Raw genomic sequence first — 27615 nt, forward strand, 5'->3', positions numbered from 1 at the left:
ACTGCCTCACGTGTGGAGGAGTGGAGGGTGGAGTGGGTCAGACCTACATAAATCAGTCTGAGTAAATTCTTTAGAGTTTACCAGCTTCATGTCCTGAAGACCAAACCAGAACCAAACATGTACACCTAAGTGTGTGAAGGTTGGTCAGATTTGGGGCCAAAGATAACAAGATGTTACTGGAACACAGAGTGCAGCATGGCAGGGGACGTAGTTTGAGTTCACCATATAGCTACAGGTTACACATAGCATTAATAATCTGGAGAACAGCACCACCTCTTGGCCTCCTCATGTTACTACATCTTATAAGGAGCTGAGTGTTCTCTGAAGAGGATGTAGTAGGTGGTTCATCGTGTGGAAGCTATACGAGGGGCTTCAAAAAGTTTGTGGAAAAAGTACATAGCTAAAAATCATATGCAGGGATTGTGATCTCAATGCACCTGTACGTTCTCGTACTAACGTCTCATAACATGTTCTAACATGTACCCTTAAATGCATGTTGCAACGCAAAAATAAACATCATGACTTAAACTGTTTTTTTCCAGCTGTCCTTTTTCCATGAATTTTTTTTAAGTCCCCTCGTACTGTGAATGAGTTTCCCAAAGCTATTTCACACTGGAGGGACATGAATGAATGTGACAGAATCCTTGGGATCTTATTATCTCAGATTAATTGGTAGTTATTATTATCACAGCATCAGGTAGGTCTTTGCGTGTCATTTATCATTTTCTGTTGTTGTTCACTGTAACTCTAAACACCTGAGATGAAACTTTAAACTTTACTGCCTATAATTTATACACTACACTGTAATGTGACTGAAAGCAGATAAGTGTTTATTAAGTTACAACTATAACTCCAGCTATTACAGTGTTATGTAGTGTATAATGTTTAAATGACGCTGATTGATTTGTTTAGTTTATCCGTTAGAAGAGTTTCTTGTCTTTTGGTGAGGTCATAACTACACAGCTTAAAGGTGACCAGAAGGCATTAATAGAAAGAATGCACACTCCACCTATGAATACCTATGGTAGGCGTACATGCATTCTTATCAAGGCAAAATATTCATACATCTATGTCCTCACCCTTCACAGTAAGAAACCTTCAAATGCACACTTACACACATTTTAATTAATGTTTTAATGGTAATATTAATGGTACTAATTAAAAAAAAAAAAGTAAAGTAGAGACGTTATGGTAGAAATATATTTGATGTAACCTTCAAAAAACAGAAACAGTAATGTAGCAGAGGGAGTAGTAATTGTAAACATGTTAATAAAGTAATGAATTAATCAAATACAGTAATAGCAATGGTAGTAGTCATATTTTGTATTATATAACTGAACCACTCTGACTGTTAGATTTTCCTGTGATTCTTCTTAAACAGTTTAAAAACGTCAAGACTGCATATGTCCAGTCATTTGTGCCATTGTAGACTTTTTTCACAATGGACATTTTAACTTATCATAGGAAGAAGACAGGTGTTAGTGCTAACACAGTGTTATTAGTGACGCTCTGCTGTATTATTATTATTGTGTTGCAGTAAGCCATGACAGTGTCACAATGACTCAGCATGAACAATACCAGGACTTTGAAACTGTAGCAGCTACCTGTAATTCTGTCGAAATTGCATGAAAGACGTCTACTGACTTAAATTTCTGGGCTGCAAACAGCTGAAGGTTTAAAAAGGTCAGAGGTGGTGAAAACAAAGTAGAGGAGTCAATTATTTCTCATTATTTTAGTTAATGAAAAGGTTACTCTGTTTGCCTTTAGTTTTCTTGGCCAGGTATGCTTTGGAATAAAATGTATTTGAAGAAACCTTAAACAAAAGCACAAAGCAAGTCATTTTATATCAATCATCTATTATTTATTCATTGTGAATATTCATACAAAAAGCAGATTTTCCCAGGAAGATGTGATATCTGATACACAAGAACTGGTATCACTTAACTATACATTCAATACAGTTCATTTCACTTACCCCTGTCCCCCTCTCCCTCCTGGATCAACAGTGGGGAGGCAAGGGGGGTGAAACCTGCAATTCTATTGGTGCATTCTGGACTTCTATTTTCAACATTACACACACACACACACACACACACACACACACACACACACACACACACACACACACACACATATATATATGTGTGTGAATGCTCTACACAGTGATAACAGTGATATGGTGTCAGGTCTACTTCAGGTCATAATAATACTTCAATGTCTTCAATGACAGGGACACACACACACACACACACACACACACACACACACACACACACATACATACACGCACACACTCATACTAAATATATAATAAATTCAGCATTGTGTGCTGATCAGGAACACAGCTAAAAGCTACAAATTCCCTTCACCCGTGCACCCCTCAGGGCTCAGGCTCAGAGATCTACTTAAATGTGATCAGACAGGACAGAAAGAGTCAGCTGATGCATTAATCTGTCATTGGTCAGTCAGAAAAAAACAGGTTGAAAATAAAACAGTCAGCCAGTAAAAAGAGATATCAAGTGCTGTGTCCTTTAATTTAGTGTTTATTGCAGTAGTGTGCATTTTAACAGGAGAGCCAGATATAAACCAGCCTTTCAACCAGTCATTTAGTGAGTCAGTCAACAGGTCAGTCAGTCAGTCAGCGTCCAGAAGGCTGCAGTTTCAGGCCATCAGCAGACCCCCCCCCTGCCCAGCACAGGGGAAAGTCGGCAGCTAACGCACTGTTGCGGTGTGCACGTATAGGACATGTGTGAGTGTTCTTCATAGCAATAAATGCAGTGGCTCAGTGTGAATTTAAATTTGTACTAAATGTCTGAGTGTGTGTGATTTTCACATTAACTCCTCAGCAGGGGCATCTGGACACATTTTGTGGCCTGGGACCAAACCCAAGCCAGAGTCATTTAACAAAAAATTAAGGAGCTTGAATTCAAAATTACATTTTTACATTGATCCTCCTCACTGTAAAAGTTCTAATTATTTGGGCATCATAATTTATGTGATCACAGAATAAAGTCAAAGGCTGCATTAAAAGGCCCAGCATCTCTAAGAACGAACATCTCCATACTCTAAGAAAAAAAAACATCCAAAAGAAAAAGAAATCTCAGTATTTCAGGAACTGTGATGATGTCAGAGAAACCTCTGTTATAAAAATGTCCCTACTGAAGAAAAACATCATGGATCAGTTAGGCACCATCCAAAATCAGTTTGTTGAGGGTTTCCTCCCTTTCAGGACGGTCAATACACAGAAAGCTTACATTTTATGTATTCATAATTACCAGTGCCACCAGGTCAATACATTCTACAAAATGCTGATTGTGTGCAGAGTATCTATCCTCTGCTGTACAACAAGTATTAGGGCAGATGTTACGAGAAAATGTTGTAATGTTACGAGAACAAAGTTGAAATAATAAGAAAAAATTTTCACAGTTGTAATTTCATAATAAAAACACTACAGACATAAAGTCATGGTTATAGTTCTAATATAGTTGAATTCTGTGAATAAATCATTTTATCACCAGCAAAGGTTATTTTGAAGATAAGATGTTAGGATTAAAGTCACACTTAGTTCCTAAGCTATAGGAAACTGTCACAATGTTACAAGAAAGAGTCATAAAATTAATAGAATTTTATGAGTAGAAATGTATAATATTTTAAGATGAAGTCAAATTTTACAAAAAAAGATATTTTAAGAATAAAAGAATTAAGTTGTGGTTTTACATGAAAACAAGTAGTGGTGTACTGTCCATTGAGTCAGAGCTAATGTTCTGCTGATGTCTAACTGCACTCATTCTGAGAGACAATAACACAAAGTGACTTTGCAGTCCAAACACAGGTCCTGTGAGAGTAGTCAATAAATACTAAAACATGCTCATGTAATTCATCTACCCAATGCATTCACATTTTATTTCAAAATAAATATCTTTTTCTTGTAATTTTATGACCTAAAATATGACTGCACTTTTCTGGTGAAATCACAGCTTAATTCTATGATTTTATCCAACTATGATGTTTTCATGTAAAATTACAACTTCATCTCTCAATGTTCTTACATTTCATCTTAATTCTTATAATATTGCAACTTTATTCTCAAAATTCCTCATTAGTTTAATCCTAACATCAACCCTAATATCATGTTATAACCCTGTGTAAAAACCACACAGGTGTTTCAGGGTCCAGTTTGTAGAAATGGGCTCCATGGACTCTATGTGTCTACTCTACGAATGATGCGTAATTGTGTGTGTGTACATGTGAGTGAGAGAGTGTTTTCAGCGCAGCCAAGAGCAGGGCACCCACTGAGGTTCAGTGTCCAGTTTGTTGATGAGTCGTAGCAGCTCACTGTAGGCTTTGTCCTGGTCTAGGTTGACGATGACAGCATCGAACAGGTGACCACAGCTCTGCTCCATCTCCCGGGCTTTCTCTATAATGTCCCGCAACTCCTCGGGCTGTGAACACACAAAGACACAAACACTCTTAAACATGAGGCAAACGTTTAGGAGATGCAAACACCAGTGATATTTATCTTAGAGCGAGTGTAAACAGACAGTGTAGACAGTGTACCTTGGGGTTCTTGTTCTCTTTAGCCAATAGGGCTCGTAGTCTTTCCTGTGAGGGTGGAGCTATGAAGATGATGTAAGGCTTCAGGTCTGAACTCCTCAGCACCTTCAGAGCCTGTACACACACACACACACACAGTTCTGTAGTTGAAACTACTTTGATTTTCTCTCATCTCACCATGCTGCCCTGCTCTGTCTTTGTGTGTGTGTGTGTGTGTGTGTGTGTGTAATTTACCAACCTGTGTGTGCAGACAGAGCACACAGATTTTTCCAGTGTTGATGACCTGTCTCACTGAGTCTGTACTGGTCCCGTACAGGTTCTTCTCAAATTCACCAGATTCGATCAGCTTTCCTGGGAAAGGTACAGAAGACCAAATGTTGTTTATCACGCTGAATGTGGCAACTCCACGCTGTGTCAGACCCAAGTATCTTTCTTATCAGAAGATGTCCTAATTATTATTTGTAATCTTGTACCATTTCTTTTTCTCAACACAGTCTGAAAATGATATTGAGAGTTTGGATCCACAGGCTGTTTTAGCTTAGTTTTCACTCCCTTTAGCAATGCTATTTGTAAGTTGTTTTTTTTTCTTAATTAATTAGGCAACTTAGTTTGGAAGAAATAAAAATACTTCAACATTTTATACTCAAAGGTATGGATGTCAATCAAACTGTAACTCAAACTACATTTTGGTGTTTTTCAGGAAAATGAATTGTGTGTATCTTTGAGGTCAAACTAACACGCCCATATTATCTCCTTCCTCGTGAATCATTTGCAAATCCAATTTTGTGGACATTTCACGCAGCCGTGTTTAACTGCTGGCAGTCTCCTCCCTCACCACCTTTGCTGATACATTTCTATACTTCTGCACATTACTGCCACTAAGTGTTGATCAGCAGAAAAGCTTCAAACAATCAGCATGAGTGTGTATCATGTCACCACAAAACTGAGACACACACCACAGCTTGTGAGTTAGCCTGGTGGCTTCTTCATATGGTTTATATTTAGTCAAATCAGCATCATTAAAACACACATTAACTTTGAGCAGTCTCTGTTTGGACTGTGACCATGGATGCACAGACAACATCACTTAGTCATGTTGATAATTATGGAGCAAAGTCTGAAGGTATCTGATTTCAAAATGGATAAAGCCACATTTATCCTCACTAGGTACTGGAGAAATGGCTCTAACTGGAACATGGGATGCCACGCTCAGTGATTCTGACTAATCAGTTGCAAGGTCACATCATATACATATATACGGTTTGCTGCTCATTGATCAATATATAACTTCTATCAGTACGCCTCTGAGGTTTTCTAGCTACAGTAAAACTGAGTAAAGTATAGTATACTCTAGCTAGAATGAACCATGTCAATCTGACATTCCAGCAAAGAGCTAATGGTGAATGGTGTCATAATGTGAAATCTTACCAGCTGCCAGTTCTGCCTCAAAGGTCTGACGAGACACAAAGTGGTAGTCCCGACCGCTCAGCTCACCTTCTCGACGGCTCCGCGTGGTGTCTACAACACATGGACGCACACACCCGCAAAACCAAAAAACACAGTTTGTTCATCCACAAACACATGGAAGAGTGTGTCCTCTGTGTGTGTGTGTGTGTGAGAATCTTACGAGGTACAGCTCCGGCGAACCGTTCTGGTTGGTTGTTGAGCAGTCTCTGCCTCAGTTCTCCCTGTCCACAGCTGGATGGACCAATCAGTGCAATTGGTCGCTTCCTATTGGCTGGCTGGTGGTACAGAGCCATCTCCTCATAGGTGAGAATCTCGTCATTATCAAGATCTGGAACAACAGAGAACAACGGAACAGCGGAATGGACATAACAAATGAATTTGGTCATGTAGCAACAATTCAAAATTAAGGTACAGGTTAAAAGGTTTTGTCCATTAGAATCAAGCGTGACACCCATTCGCCTAACTCAAGTCTTTTTCCTCCATGACTACACATCCATGCAGATGCCTGACTGAAAGTATCAGCAGTTTATATTTGATTTGATGATTTTGGTGAGAGCCACACAGACAGGCACAAACAGTTCATACCATCATTCTTGTGAGTGTTGTACAGCAGCTTCTTTCTCTTCCTCTTGTTCTTCTTTGCACACCACAGCTTCCCTGTAAACAGCTTTACTTTAAAACCGACTTTTCTTTGAGCTACAGGACATATTAACATTTAGGGACGCTTTGTGTAAAATTTTTGTTGTTCACTGTAATAAGGTTATATTTGTACATGCTGGAGGAACTGACCAGGCTTTTCAGGCTCCTTGTCTTCTTCTATGGTCTGTTTCATGGCTTCTCTCTGCTGCTGAAAACTTTTGCCTGTGGAAAAAACAAACAGCAGTCATATTAAGTAATGCAGAGCAAACACATATTATTCAGTGGAGTGTCACAGCACACCACCACCACCACCAACCCTGTGCATTTGTCCACCAGGGTCTGAGTAAGCATTTTCCACATGCTGCACCCAAAGACATAAGATACGCAAGAAAATAAATGAATAAACCCCAAAAGATTCCAACCACAGACAGACAGTAGTACCTGGTACCAGTCCAGCTAGGGGCTGGTTGTCCTCGTCTCCGTCCCTGTAAGCCTGCCACCAGTTGGGGTCTGCCTGGCTGATAATGTGGAGAATATCTCCTTTCTGGAAGGACAAGCCCAGCTCTCTGCAAGGCACGTAAGGGTCATCCGAGGGGTCGTAGTCGAAATGTGCCTTCACGTGGATCTGGAGGAGACGAAGAGGAGAAACAGAGGAGACAACCAGGGATACAGATTTATAAGATGATTCCAACAGCAAGGATTAGAATATTTTCAAATAATCAGCACTCGCTAACCAAAAGCAAGTACTTTTCATTAGTCAGTTTGGGGAAGGAAAAAAAAAAAAAACCTCTTCCAGACTAAACCACCAACTTTTCACATTCCAGTCATGTTGAGGACTCAGCACTCACCACAGTCTCTTTGACAGGAGGAGGTTTGCTGTGATTGCTCGGAATCAGCACAAAGGTCAGCAGGCCATGCATGTCCGCCTGACACACACACACGCAAAGAAAGAGAGAGAAAGACAGTTCATCAGCTTGCCTTCCTCACCTGAACTGTAACTGACATCTATTCTAATTCTGCATGTACCCTACAAGCAGCTTTACTGTTTTACTCCATGGAATCAAAGTATCAGCTTAATACTGCCTTGGATGTACAATCTAAATCCTGGTTGGTAAAATGTCTGCGTAACATTTAGAGAGACTAAATATCCATGTGAACACCTATATTGTAACATGTAATTGTAATATAACAGATTAATAGTGATAGCAATGGTAATAGCTTGCCCTAATCGTGCATCAAGGAACGGTGTTAAATATATGAGGATATACTTACAAGAATGTCAAAGACTTGGTTGACATCTTTCCCTCGGATCTCTATGCCATTTATCTCCAGGATTTCATCTCCTTCTGATAAAAGTCCACTTCTCTCTGCTGCTCCACCTCGAACAATACGACTGATCACGACACTGTCCATTTCATTACGAACAGTCGCTCCCTACACAACACACACACACACACACACACACACACACAAACACTGAGATGATGAAAAACTGTATTGTAACACTGTGTGATTTGGTGTATTATTTACAGTATAAAGGACCAAGGGAAAAAAGCTGATGCTTTTTGAAAGATAACAAAACTCTTTACAGACATTTATTTTACAACATTAGCCTAAAAGTACAGCTTAAAAAGATTTAGAGTATAAAAACTGAATAATATTCAGAAGATGATAACGACAGTATCTGAATTATTGATATCTACTATGACTCTACAGAGGTGCTATCAAAGCCTAAGGGGAGCCACTGTTGTTTATGGGGATGAGGATGTATGACATGTCATCCATATCACAACTACATGTCTGTAATGACAAAGTTAAAATATTGGTCTAAATTAACCAATTTAGACCAATATTTTAACTAAGATTACCCATCTTCACAGTGGCTATAAATTATGGGAAACGTTTATTTAACATAGTAACTGTACACCTTTACACATTTGTTTGCAAAAAAAAGTCAAATATGCTCATTTCATATCTTGTGGTTATAAAAAAGAATGTGAATGAATCTGGCTTCTGTTATCTCCTTAATCCATGTGTCAGGGTATGAAGTGACTGAAATGTGCATGATGAGCAAATGTGTCTCTGTCATTATCAATGCTCTTCAATACAGTTCTGTCATTGTTTCTTGGCCATGCACTCATATTATATGACAACATTGTGTCTAAAGTGATGGAACCAATTGTTCAAGTTCCCCTTGAAGCTGCAACTATTTTCCAACACTTACATTATAGGCAAGTCTCACCACTCTGCAGCAATCTTGGTCCTCAGGCAGTTATTTTGGGCTAACAAGATCAGTCCATGCATCTATAGAATCATCAGTTAAATCTGATAAAAAAGCTATTTAAAAGGTTTGGTGACTTTCCCCCAAAATAAGATTTAAAACACTTTTTGTCACAGGTTATATTCTACTATGAATACTAAGAATGTCTTTTACAGTTCAATAAAGACTGTCATGAAGCAAAGCTCAGTTTTCTGTCTGATGTTTGCTAGTGTGAAGCTCAGTGTAACAACACGACTGGCTTGATATGTTTCCAGGTCCAGCTGTTATAAAGCAGATGACTGGCTTTTTGTGGGGAAGGGCAGGTATGTGTCATACAATTGCCATCTTTGGTGTTATGGACTTTTCTATTCAGGATTCTTTAAGTGGTTTGTCCTCTACCTTACAATGTCTCTGACTGAAGACTTCACACAGTTCCCAATGGAGACACAAAAGGCTTTTTTCACATGTGTAGTTGTACACCTGGAAACGCACTTTGATGTCAGGACGTCAGCTCTCTGAAAATCAGACTTGATTTTGAGCGAATGTATGTATGTCTTACCAGTGGTATGTCACGGGCCTTCTCAATGCGAACTATCTTGACAGTCTCTCCTCCCCATTGGGTCAGTGTTTCTCCTTGGACAGGCAGTGGTTCAGGCTGCATTTCCCTCTCTGCTATGCTGTCATGGGCCAGGAGCAAAGACTGCAATGCACACCCACACACACACACAACTATAAGACTGGATCAGCAACAGTCATCACAGTATAGGGCTGCATGATTATACAGACATTTTGTTTCATGATTATTCATTGATTTTAGGAACAAAATGTTTTTATTGCACCTTCACACTGAATAAACAGAGCACTGCTTTCACATTCATGCTGTCTACACTCCTGCTAATTTAAGACTGGTCCTTATTTACAGTTTATTTCCTAGAAGCAAAATATAAATAAAATTGTACCAAACATTTTCACCTAAAATCATGATTACGATCGATATTCAATCAATTGTGCAACCTTACAACAGGATTCTTTTCTTGACTTGCTTTGAGAGTGTGTGTGTGTGTGTCTCTCTCTACCTGGATGTGTGTGTCTGACAGCAGGCTGTGGAGTTCGAGTCCCTCTTTGATCTGACTTGACTGGATGAGATTCCTGACCTGAAAACAGGGCAAAAACACAAAACATCATTGGTAGCTATGTAAAATATTAACATAGATATGATTCAGTAAATTATCACTGCAGCACATGCAACTGTTCCTGAACTTAATTAAGTCATTTTACAATATGAGAGCAATATTATACAAGTGGGAAGACAGAAAAGACCCTTTAAAATGAGGCTGGCAAAGAGATAAGAAGTTGGAATTTAAATTTGTTGAAAGAAACAAAAGATTTACAGAATGTGGTTAGATTTACTCTGGTTAGAAAAGATACATTTTCTGCCATTTTATAATTCTGTAGTATGATAATGAGCCTGATTATACAGAAGATAATCTGTGAAATGTGCCCAAGTTTAAAATGGGTAGGGATTTAAATGTATTTCAATCTGACCTTGACGTAATCCAAAACTTAAATAAAACTGAACTTGAACTGAAGGTGGTTTGAATTATCTTCCTCACTGTGGCTGTTTTTATTTTTACATTTTTTTTTCCACTTCACTCATAATGACAGAGGAACATGTTTCTAGGAGTACAGTGTGAACCAAAGCTTTTCTTTTTTGAAGCCAAATGCAGGGCAGGGGGCGGAGATGCCAACACAGAGCAGAAATAATGTGTCGGTCTTTAATGAGATTCCACTGAAATGAGCCATGAATAGTTCTAACAGCTAGCCAACTCAAGACTGTAGCAGAAAAATAATTACAGCACTGACAGTGTTAGCAACCTGGATACTGGCTTCACTTGAACTGGTTATGATCAACCTGGTGTCATCTGGTAGTTCTTATACGTTTTTACTTTGCTCGGTCCAACAGCTTTGGCTCTGTCTCAAGTAAGGTTTGAGGTGAATCTGACATCGGTATCAACACACTGGTGTTTAAAAATATGATCACAAAATAAAAAAAGTTTGGCTGGCAGGCATGTGTGTATTTGCTAAAGTGTGTGTCTGTATGTGCACATACTGTAAGCACTAGTGTTTCATCTCTAATTGATCTGGAACAGAGCTGCTCTGTCTCCAACCCCATTATTATACACTCGCTGACCCAGATTGTCATTTTGTACGTGTGTGTGTTTGTGGATGGGGGGGGGTTGCCTTCTGTCAAATGAACATGATGCAACAAGGATCGTCAAGGAATGAATTAAATTTGAATAATCATGTCTTACCTCCATGGCCAGCTGAAGTGCCTGGTGTGTGTGTGGGTATGGAGGAGAGGGTCGGTGCATGCTGGTGGCCACAGCATTATGGATCTTCAGCGCTGACTGGAAGTCAGACTTAAGAGGGAAAAAGACAGCAGGATATTCTGTCAGAATGCAAGCAATCGAGTTTACACATAAAACATATCAACTTCCTCCTTCACAAAATACTCTGTGAAACCTCTATTCTTCTGTTTCTGCATATCACCAACTGATAGAAAGTGCTTCAGTTTGTTTAATATTCATTCAAGCTTTTCCTTCTGCTGATTTTAAGCTGCTAGTGTCCATGAAGTTTACCTTGAGCACTGATAACTAACTGAACAAAGAAATGCTGCCACCTCTCTGTTACTCAAACTGAAATTTCAATAGATTAGAGTGTGGTTAATGAGAATCACTGTTAGAACAACATGTATAACACAGAAATACCACTGTATAGCTGCAGGCACACATTTGAGTTTGCAAATGTGACAGCTGAATATCAAGATGCTTTAATTTGTGTTAATTTGTTTCCATTCAAACACCAACACCTTCCTTTCTTGGTCTGCAAACAACACCATCATATATCACAGACTTCATCTAGTGAGGAGTGGGACACATACAGGCTGGCAATTCAGAATACATCACTGCCTTAAGAAGCACAAGGGGCAGTGTTGGTGTGGTAGACATGTTGGTGTGGTGGACATGTTACTTTAGGCAACAGTAAGATGGTGAAATATAATGCAGGAAGGCCAATTTGAGTCATAGATCCATAACTCTGAAGACAAATTTGAAGAGTTATATTTTACTGCAACAATCACCAGGTAAACAGCATCACTGTTACAAATTAATCTAAGAGGAGTGCACACTGGTATGTATCTGATTAGCTAATGCTGTGTGTTGCCAAAAGATGTTGTAATGTGGACTGGATTTAAGCCAGAAGTACAGTAATATATAATATTCAGACCTGTTTGTTATGCTGCAGCTCAGGTTTTTCCCTCACCAGTCTACACTCAATACCCCATACTGACAAAGGGAAAACATCCATCCATTATCTATACTCTGCTTGTCCTTTAAGGGTTGAATTGGGGCTGAAGCCAATTCCAGCTGATATTAGGCAAGAGGTGAGGTACAACCTGGACAGATCACCAGTCCATCACAGGGCTGATGGTACGAGAGACAACTTAGAGACTGCTACTCTGAATCCGTACAAGTGAAAAAGAGATAATGCACTCCAATACCACTACAGAGTAATAGCTTACAGAGAAATATAAGCATTATCAATGCCAGAATTAAAATCCCACTCCTATAACAACCTCCTACACATAGTATACACTATTAATTTTAATTTATTTCTATTTTTATTTTTTTTTATTTCTTTTAATTAAATTCTGTTTTCACTTTGTCTGTTTCACATTATGGGGCACTGAGCGTAGGATTTGAAAATGGTTAAAAGGTGTCATAATTGCATAGTTAGTAATGACTTTCTAAAAGCTTAAAGGACTATGCTACCAAAACAACAGCAACATTACAAGAACAATATTGGTGCTGAATACAGTGGTGAACTGCAGCTGGAACAGTTTTACAATCAATTATACATTTGTGGTGACACAGATATCCGTTTTGTGTTTTGTTTTTTTGGACTAGTCAGCAATGAGCATTGAGTGGTGTAAATTCCACCCAGAAAGCTCCTGGACCATCAGAAATCTGGACACCAGGAGCAGGAACAACTCCCAAGAAACCAAAACTAGTGTCCTCTAAAAGCCTCAGAGCTCCTAAAAGGTTCCTGTGTTCATGGAATAATTCCTGTGCTTTAACAGGGCCATCTGAGGCTCTGTCACCCTGACAAAGGTTACAATATACCAGGACAAACACTGAAGATTTGTTAGCTTTGGGCATAAAAATTTAATACAGCCACAGTATTATCTGTAGCTTCAATTCCAAAAACATGTTTAACTGTAGTCTAACAACCCTCCTCCCAAAAAAGTTTTCACTCCAGCTGCAGGAATCTTATGAGGCCCCTGTTGTCACAGACGCTCAAGCGCAGACAGCAGAGACGACACTGCTCTGTCTTTGTAAATCTCTTTTACCTCGGAGGTCAGAAAGTATTGAAAAATACCACAATTACACATTCACCCAAGGCTCTTTCCATTTAATTCCCTTTATATTACCTTGTTTAGTAGTGCAAGTACCAGCTCTATGTCATTCTGACTCTGCTGGTCGGACAGACAGCCCCGGACCTGCTTCAGTGACAGCAACAACTCCTCCAACTCTGGAAAAACAGACACATTCACATCAATACATTTTGGCAGACTTACAAATCTTGACTTTTACAAATCAAACACAAGAGTTGAGCCTGATAAAAAGCTCTAAATCACACTTATTTCAGATGATCAGAGGATGATGGCAGGAGACAGCTTGCTTGTCCTGGTTTCAGATTAATGTGTGTGATGGTGAGTTTCTCATTTCCTAGTGAGGACTTTAGTTCTACAGTGTGTGTTCCTGTTTGTGTGATTATGTGTGTGTAAACATTGCCACCCCCGACAAAGTTTTAATTAGGTCACCCTCAAGAGCCTCTCACATCCCTCTCTCCCTCCCTAAGGAATTCCCTCCCTGACAGTAAACAGTCCTTCTTACATTCTTTTCCCTCCCAGCTTTCACTATCCACCTCTTTATTTTTACCCTTCTCTCCCCACCCCTCTTTTTTCAAGTTTAAATCATCTTTCCAACATCCTTTTCACCTCAATGTCTTAATTCTGTCCTTTCCTCTCTGAGATCTTTACTAAAATTGCTGTTCTACTGTTAACTGTGTGTGAGTATTTTACCCAGCGGTGCACGTATATGCTGGCTGGCGGGCCCCTGCTGCGATATGTATGCGTCTTCCAGGAATGTGGGGTTGTCGATGCCGATGTGGGGATTCTGGGAGAGCTTCCTGAGTCTGAGTGAGGCATTCAGGTCCAGCTGCCGACCTTCCTCCTCTCTACGACGTCGAAGATCCTCCTAACACCAAAAGTGGATGAATAAATGCATCAGAAACAGGAACACAGTACACTGCAGTTTAACAGTATTAAAGTATAAAATATGTATATTCGATGTAAGTATTTTAATCACATTTTTTACAGTCACAGTCACACAACACATCCTATATTTAGGCTTTTTATATTATTGAGGTGTGTTGTCATACATATTTAATTCCATGTTCTATTCACACAGCTGATGACTGCAGAGAGAGAGGGAGATAATGACTTGAATGGTTCAAATGGACAAACCCTTACTGGTTAAGGGACAATAAGAAAAATGCTAATTTTCTCTCTGACATGGTTTGTATGTGCATTCATTTCCCAGTTAGTGCCCTGCTCCATCCAGCCTCTCTACTTTAATAAATTATTTATATCATTATCACTAATTCCTTTTCAAATGCTAATTGTTACACTGAATAATCTGCCAATCTATAAACAGGACCACGTCTTTATCAAACAACTTACAACCACAAAGAGGTCCAATAACAGAGATAACCTAATATTCCCATGGAAATGACCAGTTCATTTTCTCTCAGTCAAAAATAAGCTACCTGAGATCTGTTCGTGTTGAGATGAGATAGACTATAAACCTTAACCATATGTTGTTATACAGTATGTTTGTGAGATCAGTATGCAAAATATGTCACTGTAAACATCTTTAACAGCCAGCTGTAAAAGAAACACGTAGATATTGGAAAGCAGAGCTGAGATTTTAATGATAATTTACACTCCTTAAAGGATCTTAACAAGCTGTAGAAAGTGAAAGTTGAAGTCAGCGTCTGCTGATTTCACCAGCTATAGCTACAGTTTCTTCTCTGAGTTACTGAAACAACAAAGAAGAAATATTGGCTGTTGTCTGGTTAACATGCTCCCTGCATGCCAATATCTTTTCATTTTGGTCAAAGATGGTTTGTGGAAGAGCACCTGACACCTGGGAAATGTAGGATCCAGTGTTTGACCTATACTTGGGACTAAAAGTCCCAGGTTAAAGCAGGTGCAAATTTAAAGAAAGACAGATCCCCTTAGTAAAACATCATTACTCTTTCTCTTTGCCATGTTAGTTGTTCATGGAACAAGATGGTCCCCCATACTTAAGATGGGTTTCATTTGAACTATATAAAATTTGGGGCAATTTAATCTGTAACAATTCATTGCATTGCATACATTTATGTAAACACTTGAGTAAAAGCAATTTAGACTTAAGTAGAGGACCTGAGTACCTGAGTGGAATGTACTTAGGTACATTCCACCACTGCTATTTGAACTTGGCTTGTATGCTTTTTCCAGCTTTAATCTGGAGTTAAATAAACAATGGAGTGTGTATGCAAGTGTGTGTGTGTGAGTGTGTGTGTGTTTGCATGTACCTGGTGCTGTCGTATCCTCTCCAGTTGTGCAGATCGTCGCAGTGGCAGCATGCGACCGCCCAGCTCTCCGGGGCAGTCGACGGCCATTTCTCGATGCTGCTGTCCTCCCCTCAGCTCTTCATCTCCTCCTCCTCCCTCCCCAGCAACATGGCCGTTTAAATGGGAGGTCGTCATCCCTCACACACACCAAAAGTCTAAAGTGTGTATTGGTGTGGATTCCAGGGATGCTTAGGTATGTATATTTATATATCCGGGAGGTCTAGGAGGGTAGCTCAGTAAACAGGGCAGCCATGATACCTTTACCTGTGGAGAAAGCAAGTAAATTATGTCATTAATCTGGTTTGACCGGTGCCATTCTGCATCCCAACATTCTGTGATACTGTAATTATTTACCTGACACCAACAGTCTGTTAAGACTGGTCAAACAAAGGCTGGATGAGTTTTCAGTATACCACATCAAACAGTGGGTTCATGTGAAGAAGTGGTCTACAGTGTTACAATCAACACCAACACTTACAGCAAACCAAATAACTGACTTGTGTACTCACTGCATTAATCAACTGCTCACTAACTGGTTACATTTTCTGACTGGAACACAAACTAAAAGATAATTCCTTTCAACTCTGATCTTATGCTTCTGGCCATCATTTCTAGCAGTTCTGATAAATTTGCACTAAAGGTAATAGTTGAAATCAGGGGACTTAGTGATATCACCTCCAGTGAGACAAGGGTGGAAAAAAAAACAAAACAAAACAAAAAAAAAACAGGTCGTCTGATAATCAGACAAGTGACACTGACGTGAGTCTCATGTCAGTGTCACTTGTTAATGTCGACTTCAGCTCTAGAGCGGAGACTGTCTGAGCAGGGAATGGAACACATTTATAACAAATGATGTGTAGCTAAGTGAAATGCAGTAATTTCACTGACAAAATGAGACTTGAGTTGACTGATGATTCAAATGTGTATGGGGCAGCCCTATATCGCTTTATTTGGAAGTAAAACTGAAATAAAGGCACCAAAAATTTGCTAATTAACCTTCACTGCGAAGGAAAATGATGTGTGCAGAACTACGGTAAGCACAGTGAGCCAAAGTTGAACCAAGTGGGTCTAACCTGTAACAGAAGTTTCAAACAGACTGCTTGTATTCATTTTAAAGTTCATCATTATTTTTTTCTTCTAAATTAATAAGTCTAAACTGGGCATTTGTTTAAAACCTGTCTTGCTATGTGACTGCTTGTGTTCCTTTCCCTATCAGACGTCTTTTTAGGCTTCTTTTCATTTTGTTCCAAGATCTCCACCATTGCATTTGTACCTACCCTGTTATTACAGAAAGGAATGATGACCATTGGCTAGCAGTACAAAAGCATGACCCATGTTTTAATAAAACTGAATTATCCCTTAATGGCTCAAAAAAAAAATCTGATTAGTTTACTGGCTGAGCGAGTGACTAATTGGTTTATAATTGACCAGATGACTGCCCTGTCTAATGACAGCTGGTCTCCAGTCTGACCCACCTGTTTTCTAAATGAGCAACTAATTTCGTGGCTGTGTGGGTCACTGGTGACTAACTGATGTACTGAGGTCAGGAGAGAATAGCCAGACTCGTTTGAGCTGACAAGCAGGCTACAGTGACTGAGATAACCACTGTTTACAGCTGTGCAGAACAGAAAGACATCTCAGAGTGTTTTCTTGGCGCACTTTGGGCCCATTAATCAGTCATTGTTTGAATGCCACAGCCTGAGTATTGTTGTTGACCATGTCAATCACTTTACGGCCACAATTTAGTCATCTACTTCCAGCATGATAATGTGCCATGTCACAAAGCAAAGGCTGTCTCAAACTGATTTCAGGAAAATGACAATAAGTTCAGTGAACTTCAGCAGCCTCCACAGTCACATCATCAGAATAGGGATATGGTAGAGATTGGCAGCTTGAATGTGCAGCTGACAAATCTGCAGAAATGACGTGATGCAATAATGTCAACATGGAGCAGAATCTTAAAGAACTGTGTCCAACATCTTGTGGAATCCATGCCATGAAGAACGAGGCTGTTTTTAGAACAAAGGGAAGCTCTACTCAGTATTAGTATAGTGTTCCTAATAAAATGCTCATTGAATGTATGACTGGCTGGTTTATTTGCTGATTAATTGGTACATTGACGGGCTACAACAGCACAACACAAGACACAACATAGTCATTTTCTATGTCTCTCTACTGGTCTCTCTTCGGTAGTTCAGAGACAACAATGTCATGACAGCCCCCCACTCTCCAAACATAACCATGACAACAGCTTTGTCAGCTGCCGGGTGGTCCCCCCACCACACACACACACACACACACACACACACACACACACATATTAGATGAACATAGTACTTTGTAGGGAGGTAGTGGGAGGGAAGAGTTGTTAGATGAGAGAAAATGGAGGGAAAGATGAGAGAGAGCAAACAAGGTAGCAATGAATGGAGAGAGTAAGAGAGGGGAGGTAAAAATAAATGGGTGAGAGATCGATGGATGCCTTATCTTTGAGTGCCACAAAAAACAGCTATCTCTAACCAGCAGGACTACAGACACACACACACACACACACACACACACACACACACACACACACACACACACACACACACACACACACACACACACACAGCAGAGGTCCCATGATGCAGCAGTGAGGAATGCCAGGCAGCCCTGGGAACAAAATTCCATAGATGGGGGAAGGGAGTATATGTGTATATATACGGTTTATGTGTGTGTGAGTGATCACAACATCCTAGCTACACTTGTATTATCTCATTTCCTTTTAGTCTCGGAATGTTGGGAACAATAGTAAAGTATTATCACTGAGACAAAATAGAAAAAAAAGGACTTTAAAGTAGTGATGCAGTGTTTCCCACAGGTTAAAAATGTTCTTGTGGTGGTGGTGGGTGTGTGACTGATATCCATGCAGAGACTCATGCAGTTCAGTTTATTTTCTCCAACTACAATTTACAGATGTCCCCTAAATACTTCACATGCAGACTACTGGTAGACACTACAATTCACTGATGTTCCTTCAATGCCTGACAGGTGGCTGTGCACAGAGAATCCTCTAGTCCCCACTATGTTACCGCAGCGCACACAAGTCATACAGCTATGTGGCCAAAAATAAGTTAGTGTGAAAAGAGTGAAATAAGGGGTTTTGTTGAAACTGGGTGCTTTTGTTTACCCGTGCTGGTCTTAATCTACCTGCCTAAATAGAGCCTGTATGAGAAATGCTGTGATGCAACATCAGACTTTTTCTCTATTGACTCTCAGTCCCATACCAGTGGTATCTCTTTAATGATTTAAAAACGCTGTGTGAAACTTATGTTATAGTTGACAGATCAGTGTCAGTACTGCTCCTGTCAACTGGGGCAGATCATGAGTACTTTAAAGTATTAAAGCGTGTCCCAGCTAGAAGCTGAAGCCCTAGATCAAATAAGATTGAACGTAACAACATAACAAAATGTGAAAAAAGTGAAGGGGTATGAGTATTTAATGAATGCAGTGTGTGTACTGTACATAACTGTGTAATGCAGTTCTGCAAAACACTTTTTCTATGCCAGTAAAATAAAGAAAATTATTTGAATTAACAATTGAAAAATGAAAGGTTAAAGGTTTAAAAGTCAATACAATTTACAGCGCATTTACATACCTATAAAACAGACTAAGAAGGTCCCCATGTTCACAACAAAGAACATACAAATAAATGTGTCCCATTCAGAGGGTAAAGTTTAGAGCATATCATGGCAAAACTGCTAAAAGGGTGTTCAAAAGTTTATTTAAATAAATAATGTTTAACTTTAGGAGCAGCCTGAATTCAAATCTTTAATCAGAGGCCCCTCTTGCTCCCATTAAGTATAGTTACCAAGCAAACTGCCATTTTGAAAAATCTGAACTATTGTTGTGATGTGCACATCCCACAAATAAGGTATCACTGGGCTGGGCTACAGGTTTCAACACTGTAGGCTACATGGCTACTGAAATGCAGAAGGGACACACTTCCCTCACAGAACAACAATGCATTACTGGGAAGTTAAATGAAACAGAACCACTGTAAATTGCTTATGCTGCATTCACACAATGTCAGCAGAATGAGAAAAACAGGAAAAATTTTCCTCAAAGTGTGATTAGCACTGGTGCTAACCTTGTAGTCAAACCAGCTCAATAGTCTAAATTAGCTACATTTGTTGTGTATGTATTTGCAGTTTGTTACTGTAGCTCGTAGAAAATTGGCTGAATATTGGAATTTTTTGTCATATAACTGACAGCAGAGGTACATTTGCCGCCATTCTGCCAACATTCTGTAATCTGTGGTTCTTTTACCAACTAGGACATACAGTCAGTGTCATAAAATTCCCAATAGCTCAAACTCATGTCAGAGGTTAACCTCAACAGTTTTCCTATTTGGCTGCTTGATTTAAATAAAAAGAAATTAAAACTAAAAAAACCCACAGAAACCAAACATTCTTTAACATCTGTACTGGATTCTGAATATACTTTATGTCTTCCCATGTGAACATATACATACTTGAATCAGTATGAAGATTTAATATGTCTCACCAGCATTTGCATTCATTGAGATTTTTTTTCCATTGGATTATAAGAGTTCCTAGGTTATGATGTGAACATGTGCTGTTACCTGAATAACCAGGTCAGGGCCTGACATTAACACAAATTACATTAACATAACAATGGCATGGCTTATATCAGTTATATAATGCCATTGGTGTCTCTGCTGTTCACTGTGCACACTCTCTGAGTAAGTGAAAATCATATAAAAGAATGGCTATGAATAAGGCATCTGATTGGCAGCATAAATGCAGTATTAATTATCAAACTGACAATCCTTCCTTTTTCAACATTGTGTATGTTTAAGTGTTAAAATGATTGTATTTGACTGATACTACATACAAAACAACACTGAAGCTAAGATGAATGCCTTTTGCATGACGTGTATTGATTAAGTTGGCTTTTAAAATGAATTCTCACAATTCTGTAATTCACTAACCTTAGACAGGTGAATCAGAATGTTGATTTTGGACACTGAGACAGGTTAAGAGTAGCACCGTCAGTAGACATAAATGAAGCTGCTTACAAGCATGTGTTCGAAGTGAATAAATGTATTTTTTCCTCAGGCAGGTTCATTAAAATACTGCTGTTCCAATGATGTGGAAAGCATAAACAGATCCATGAGCTGCTCTGAGTGTTGATCCATACAGTCTTACTGAAAGCTGTCTTTGTACAGCAGTGTTTCTGGCTGAATGTGCTGTAGATGTGGTAGAAAGGCTGATGCTGGGTTTGGTTTTGACACCATGTTTGGCTGGAAAAGTCTGTAGCATGGCTGACGGAGACCTACAGCTGTGTCCAGCTGGATTCCTGACCTCAGACCAGCGACTTGGTTGAATAAGCCTTTATCTGCTGACCTGCTGGACTGCACACTGCTGAGGAAACACACACAGGATTGATACCCCCCCACCATCCCACCCACCGAAACACACACACAACACCATCTGTTCCCACAGCTTACCCCCTGGTGTGTATGCATGAATGTGTGTATGCATGCATGTCTTGTGGAGACAACAGTTCAAGGCAAAGCTACTGGAAACAAAAAGCTCTTCAAGTTTTACTCCTTCAACTAGCTCACAGTTTATCATGAGCTCAATATGAACTCTGTCTTCCTTTTACTACAGCTTCCATCTGCAGCAACTGGTTCCTTCCTTGCCAACTAAGCATTGGATTTAAATTTATTATTCGAAATCAAATCAATGACATATCCCAATGTTGATATGTTACTAAAGTGACTATAAGTTTTAAATAAAAATATCATAAAAGCATTAACATGTAATGTCAGTGATACTACATACAGACATTTCAAAAATGCTCTCAGTACTTTTTAAATGCTGTAATTTCATGATTTCCTGAAGGTGTTACTGAAATGATCTAAACAATTCACAATACACTTGTGTAAATTATATGCCAAACATACCTGTAAGCCTCAGGTACAAGAGACAACTCAGAGACTGCTACTCTGAATCCATATGTGTGAAAAAAAAAAAAAATGCACTCCAATACCACTACAGAGTAATAGCTTACAGAGAAATAGAAGCATTATCAATGCCAGAGTTAAAATCCCACTACAACAAAGGTACACATAATATACACTTTTAACATTAACTCATTTTTTAAAGGTGTTCGACCTAAAACAAACATATAAAGACACTTGGACATGGATATGGCTTTTACTCCTTAGTGTGTCAAAATATTGACAAGAAGCAAATATGTAGTAATAGCAAATATAGCATAAAGCAGGACTAAATGTAAACTCAATGTCTGTTGTTTACTGTAGGATTATCTCAGTGTGATACTTGTTTATTTACCATGCATTCAGAAAGTACTGAGACTGAGTGTAGACAAATGAGGTAAAAAAAAATATTTTAAACGATTTTAGTATAAGGCTGCAACACAACAAAATGTGAAACAAGTGAGGAGTTCTTTTTTCTGAGCGTATCAAAACAAAACCTAATATGTCCAACTACATCAGCAGGTGCAATGCACTGATAGCTCGGGCAAAAGCGCAGCAGGAGCAACAGAGGCATTAAAGTGCAACTTCAGCGTTTTTCAACTTGATTTTCATAGTTCTTGTTTGGAGAGTACACATATACATGAAGGGGTTATGATTCCATATGCCTTCCCTATATTAAAATATCTCTCTGCTTCTACCTGCAGAACTCCTCCGGTTGATGTCATCTGTAGGAGTTTTGTGACCTGCTTAGATAGACCTGCTGTACTTCCTCATTCTTTGTAGGCCTGCCTCCAAGGACAGTCATAGGGCATGTCCACAGTCAGGAACCAAAACAATCTTTGTAGCAACAGGGAGATGCTGTAAAATAAAATACCAGTGTATTTAATAGAAGAGTAGTTCTATGATTAGGTGTTGGATGATATTTGGCGCTAGTCTGAGGCTGAATATGGAGAATATATATATTTACAACTGCAGCTGAAACAGCGGCACTGAAGCTGGGGTAGCATGGTTAGCTGCACCCACTGGTGCTCTGTGATGACTGGTGTGATGTTTGTGTGACAGATGTACACCCATGGAAACAGAACTGACTTCATCTCACTGCAACAAACTTCACTTGTTTATTTATTTCTTTTTAGGATGAGGCCACTGATTCCACTGAGGATGAGGGAGCATGAGAGTGAGTCTCATATAAACAGCTAACAACATATTTCTAGATGCACTGCAGGAGCAGCAGAGTGACAAGCTGTAAACTTTACAACCAAAAATCTTGTCTTAAAATGACCAAACCACAAATTAACTTTAGAGTTAATGAAAATGGAGTAAAATTTATTATGATCTGCATAACCCTCTCCAACATGCTATTTGTTTTTGTGATCCTTACACACTGGTGTGATATAAGCTGGACACCATGATGAGCAAAAAAACTTCCAAAAAATGAACAAAAACCTCAGCAAAGAGGCTTGTTTACTAAAATGGTTGCTAGCCTGGGAAACAGCCTATATTCCCTAAACACACCACAACCAGCAGATGCCTTATGAAAAGTACCAATAAAATACAGTGATTTTTTATTTTATTTTATTTTATCTTTTTTGCTTTAGAGCAGTAGGGAAGTATACAACCTTTTTCTCCGTTTTCTCTTGCTGTATGTACCTTTACCAGCAGTGAAATTCCCCTTTAATCCTACAAGTGGTTTATGTTCTGTTGTTCACCAACCATTTAAATACAGCAGTAACTAACACATCAATTAGCATGATCATTACAGCAGTTTACAGTACAGCAGCAAAGTTCTAATGAAGAACAGAAGTAAAAGTGATATTCACCTGTTGGCCCACATTAAAACATGTGGCTCTAGAGAGAGAGGCAGGGAGAGATGGAATAAAGCAGGGCAGACATTGTAGGTTTTTGAATAATTTTTTTTGGTCTTTTTACTTACATTACATATTTTAATTTGCCCTTCTACGTGGCAAAAATTTACAACTTCTATGCTCACACTGTATAAATCAGTCAAAACATGGGTCCTCTGAACTGAATCTGTCCCCTGAACCAATTCCACCAACGTTTATCCAAAAAAAAAACATCCTCAAGAAGGCTGACATTATATCCACAACATGTAAAATGCCATCAACTGACACAGGGTGAGTAAAGCAGTGAGTCTGTGTGTGTGAAATGTGAATGTCATTGGGAGCAGAAGCAGAGCCGACTCTTATCTTGTGTTTAACAGTACACACTTAAACACACACACACACACACAAGTACATTCTTAAAAAGGGCTGTACCACCTTGTACCAGACAAACAGAAAAGGAGCCAAGATGAGGGAGAGGGGGAGGCACAGACATAAACTTGAAATAATTTGTGTCAGTTATGATGTACTTATTTAGAAAAGATGAACAGAGATGACAGATTTTTCAATACCCTGCTATCAATGTCTAAAAGATCCAAATAATGCCTCTTCTTTTTTTTCTAAATGGTGAAATAGCCTCAGTAATATAATTTGTTTGTAAAATAATTTTGTTTTTTTTGGGTTGTTTTTGGTTTTTATTACAATATTTAAACTCTACTGAAAGTGAGACTATGTGACTCTTTCTGATGGTATGCCACCCAACCCCTTGTTTCAGCTGGCTGCGACAGGTTTCACTGACTGATAACATGAAACTGCTCACACAGAACACTTGATTTAAGTACACTGATTAGGCCAGGGAAGAAACTTCATCATATTCAATGTACAATGTCAGCCCCAGTGTCTACATCAGTTGAACCCTGATTTGGTGACACATGTTGATTTGGCAGCAGCCTCATTTTGGATCCCAATCAGGTCAGAGAACCAAAATGAGAATGAGAGTAGTGAGAGAGTGAGCAAGGGAGCATTCCAGAGAACAGAGGACTTCTGTATTTTGGCTGTCCTCACTTCTCTGCTTCACTAGCTCACTCTGTGTGTACATGTGTCTGTAAAAGTCAGCCTTGACCTTGTCACCATAGCGACATGACCTCATACCTGGCTGTAGAGTCTATCTAAAGGTCAGTGCCGAGTTTCAAAGCATCAGTGTTTACATGCTGTCATATACAGTATATACACAGCTGTAGACTGGTGAAATATACACTCAGTGGCCACTTTTTTGGGACACCTGTGAAATCTAATGCAGTCCAATACACAGTGCAGCCATACATTTTGCTTTTACAAAGATAATAAATTGGCAAGGGAGTGTATATGTGCAGACCACAACAATCTACCAGAACCAGAACCACATCCAACAACAAGTCTCAGGCATGAAAGTTGGACTTCAAGTTCCAGGGAGACAACTGCTATCTAACAAACCAGACACAGTGGTGGTTGACAAGGAGCAGAGGAGAGCAGTAGTGATAGATGTGACAATCCCAGCTGACAATAACATCAGAGAGAAGATCGACATTACCAGGGGCTGAAACAACTGGACAGATGTGGAGTGTGAAGTTTAAAGTGGACCCCATGGTAATAGGATCATTAGGGGTTGTGACCCCCAAACTAGGAGAGTGGCTCCAGCAGACTCCAGGTACAAAATCTGAGATCCCTGTCCAGAAGTGTGCAGGTTTAGGAACAGCTAAGACACAGTGCAGAAGAACCCTCAAACTCCCATAGATGGATAAATATAAATACGGATATGTATATGCAAAATATCAACTAAGAACTCCCTTTATACTTTTTAAAACCTAGATTCAACTTGTCAGTAAAACTGTCAAGACTTTTCCAAAAACAATCCATGTGAACAGCAGCAAGCTGGACAGGTTTTACATGTGACAAAGCCAAGTTTCATAAGGATCATTTTAGTGTTAGTGACTTTTCAAAGTATACAGAAAACCACATTTTAAACTTATTAGGAAATGTATCCAACTATCTGGAATTCAGTGCAAGACCAAATATGTAAACTATTTTTTTAAAGCTTTACACTGCACGGATTGTGTTCTTATACCTGCCCAGTAATTGGGTGCGTTTGTCTACACCGTCTACTAGCCATTAAGTATTAGCTCACTGAATCCAAATGATTATGAAGAATAGTTTACAACACAAAACACTTAGCCACAACAAGGTGTCAAATAAACTGTCAAAGCAGCACAGTGTTATCATCAAATCCATGCTGACAGCCTCAGGTACAGAGCATGACACTGCAAAGTGAGAATCATTCACTGACATTTGGGCTGAACAATTAAAATCAAAATGTTACTGAAATTGCAATGTGGCTAATTGCAATATCCATATCACAGGAGCTGCAATTTTCTAATAATGGTAAAATGTGTCACAACATAACATTATAAATGAAGTAATTGTGGAGTTACAGAGATGCCCTGGCCTACAAATCATATTTTTCAGATGTAAGGGAGCATTCTTGTTTAGTAGAGACCCCTGCAAAATCCAAATCATCATCATTTTAGTTGTCAGTTTGTTTGTTTTTTTTAATGAAAATGCAATTCAAAAAAGTCCCACTTTTGTTCATATGCTTCAGCCCTAACTGACATAAGCTTACTTCAGAGTCAGCACTTTTCTAGACCGAGCCTTGTCACTGATGACATTAGGTGAACATGTTTGCCAGTCGTCTTTACATCCTTATGTCCGTATTTCTTCATACATATCTTCCTTTGCATTCAACCCAAACGTTTGCATCTGAGAAATACAACATAGGCTTTTTTGGCCTGAGTTACTTAAAAAAAAAAACTGTGTGATACTGTAATATTTTTCAATATATTTGACAGTTAACTGACACCTACAATCCTAATGAGGATCAAAAAGCAGATAAACACAGAAAAACAAAGAGCGGAAATCATACAACATACTTGTACCATTAATACAGTTTTAATTAGTATTGCTGCACTCTTACATATGTAGTAGACAAATACTAGAAATAAGGTTCCTAAACATAAGGCAGTTATTTGTTCTTCTTTTACCTGAGAGGCAACTTATTACAGCTTTAGTCTTAACTTCTCATTTCATGGTTTATCTGTTTTCATTACCACAGAATTAGACACACGCTGTAATGTTACAGTTATACAACTTCACGGGGTGAAAACACAAACCTCAGATGACAAAACGCAAACTAAACACAGTCCTCTGTTGTGAACAATTAATTAACATCAGCATGTAACGCTAATATTACCGAAAATTGTACGTTAGTTTCTTTCTGTATTTGACTGAGTGACAGCTAGCTAACTGGCTGGAAGGAACAAAACTAAAGTCAATGGTAAGTGAGTAACGTTAGCCAACAGAAATTACTGTTTTGGTTAGCCAGTTCCACCATCAAAGTAATAAGTAACTGAGCATGAAGCTAATTAGCTTGATTTTCAGTAGAAATACCGTGGTATTTGGTATAAACTTTTCAATCAGTTAAGCGGGTAGCCAACCCCACAAAAACTTACTTTATTTGGCAAATGTGGGTTGGTTTTATTTAAGGTTATCAGGCTAACGTTAGCAGCTAACTAGCTAACTCGCTTCTTCCTGCAGCACCTGTTGATAACAAAGCCACTTCAGAGCAGACCGAAAACACTGGAATACTCACTCTGTTTCTGAGCCGTCTGCGTATTCCCTTAGCTGCTAAATCCAACTGGGAACTCGTGAGTAAGTGTTAGTTTTAATCCAACTACTTGTAGCTCTAGGTTTATCTTTCTAATTCACAGTTTCACTCTGACAGCCTTTCAGCTCGTTTATTGGACCCAGTAGCGTAGACCTCTCCTGTTCCTGCTCTTCCTCCTCCTCAGACTGTCATTTCCAACTCGGGAGAGGGGGAGGAGACAACATACCAACTACTCGATAAAACGATGCCGCTGATTGGAAACAGCAATGAAATGATTCTCGTCTAAGCCAATCGGTGGAATGCAACGCGTGACCGCTGTACGCTGGAATTATTAACTACTAATAAATTAGCATCAAATTAGCCAAAATTCTCACTCAATATGAGCAGAAACGACGAAAGAGCATCTGGA

At 39.1% G+C, this 27615-nt stretch overlaps 1 protein-coding gene across 1 annotated transcript; it reads right to left on the reverse strand.

Annotated features, from left to right (window-relative positions):
- Positions 1–1836: 1836 nt before the first annotated feature.
- On the reverse strand, positions 1837–27410 carry pals1a (protein associated with LIN7 1, MAGUK p55 family member a). Its single transcript, XM_018695081.2, has 17 exons — positions 27192–27410; positions 15623–15925; positions 14064–14238; positions 13410–13510; positions 11233–11340; positions 9997–10074; positions 9480–9620; positions 7933–8094; positions 7509–7586; positions 7102–7285; positions 6811–6882; positions 6607–6678; positions 6182–6349; positions 5983–6072; positions 4793–4905; positions 4558–4668; positions 1837–4442 (listed from the first exon to the last, which is right to left on the reverse strand). Exons 2-17 carry the CDS (start codon positions 15794–15796, stop codon positions 4266–4268), a joined length of 2004 nt encoding a protein of 667 aa, XP_018550597.1. The 5' UTR covers positions 15797–15925; positions 27192–27410; the 3' UTR covers positions 1837–4265.
- Positions 27411–27615: the final 205 nt, after the last annotated feature.

This window comes from Lates calcarifer, linkage group LG19 (assembly GCF_001640805.2).
Source record: "Lates calcarifer isolate ASB-BC8 linkage group LG19, TLL_Latcal_v3, whole genome shotgun sequence".
In the NCBI taxonomy this organism is placed as follows: Eukaryota; Metazoa; Chordata; class Actinopteri; family Centropomidae; genus Lates; species Lates calcarifer.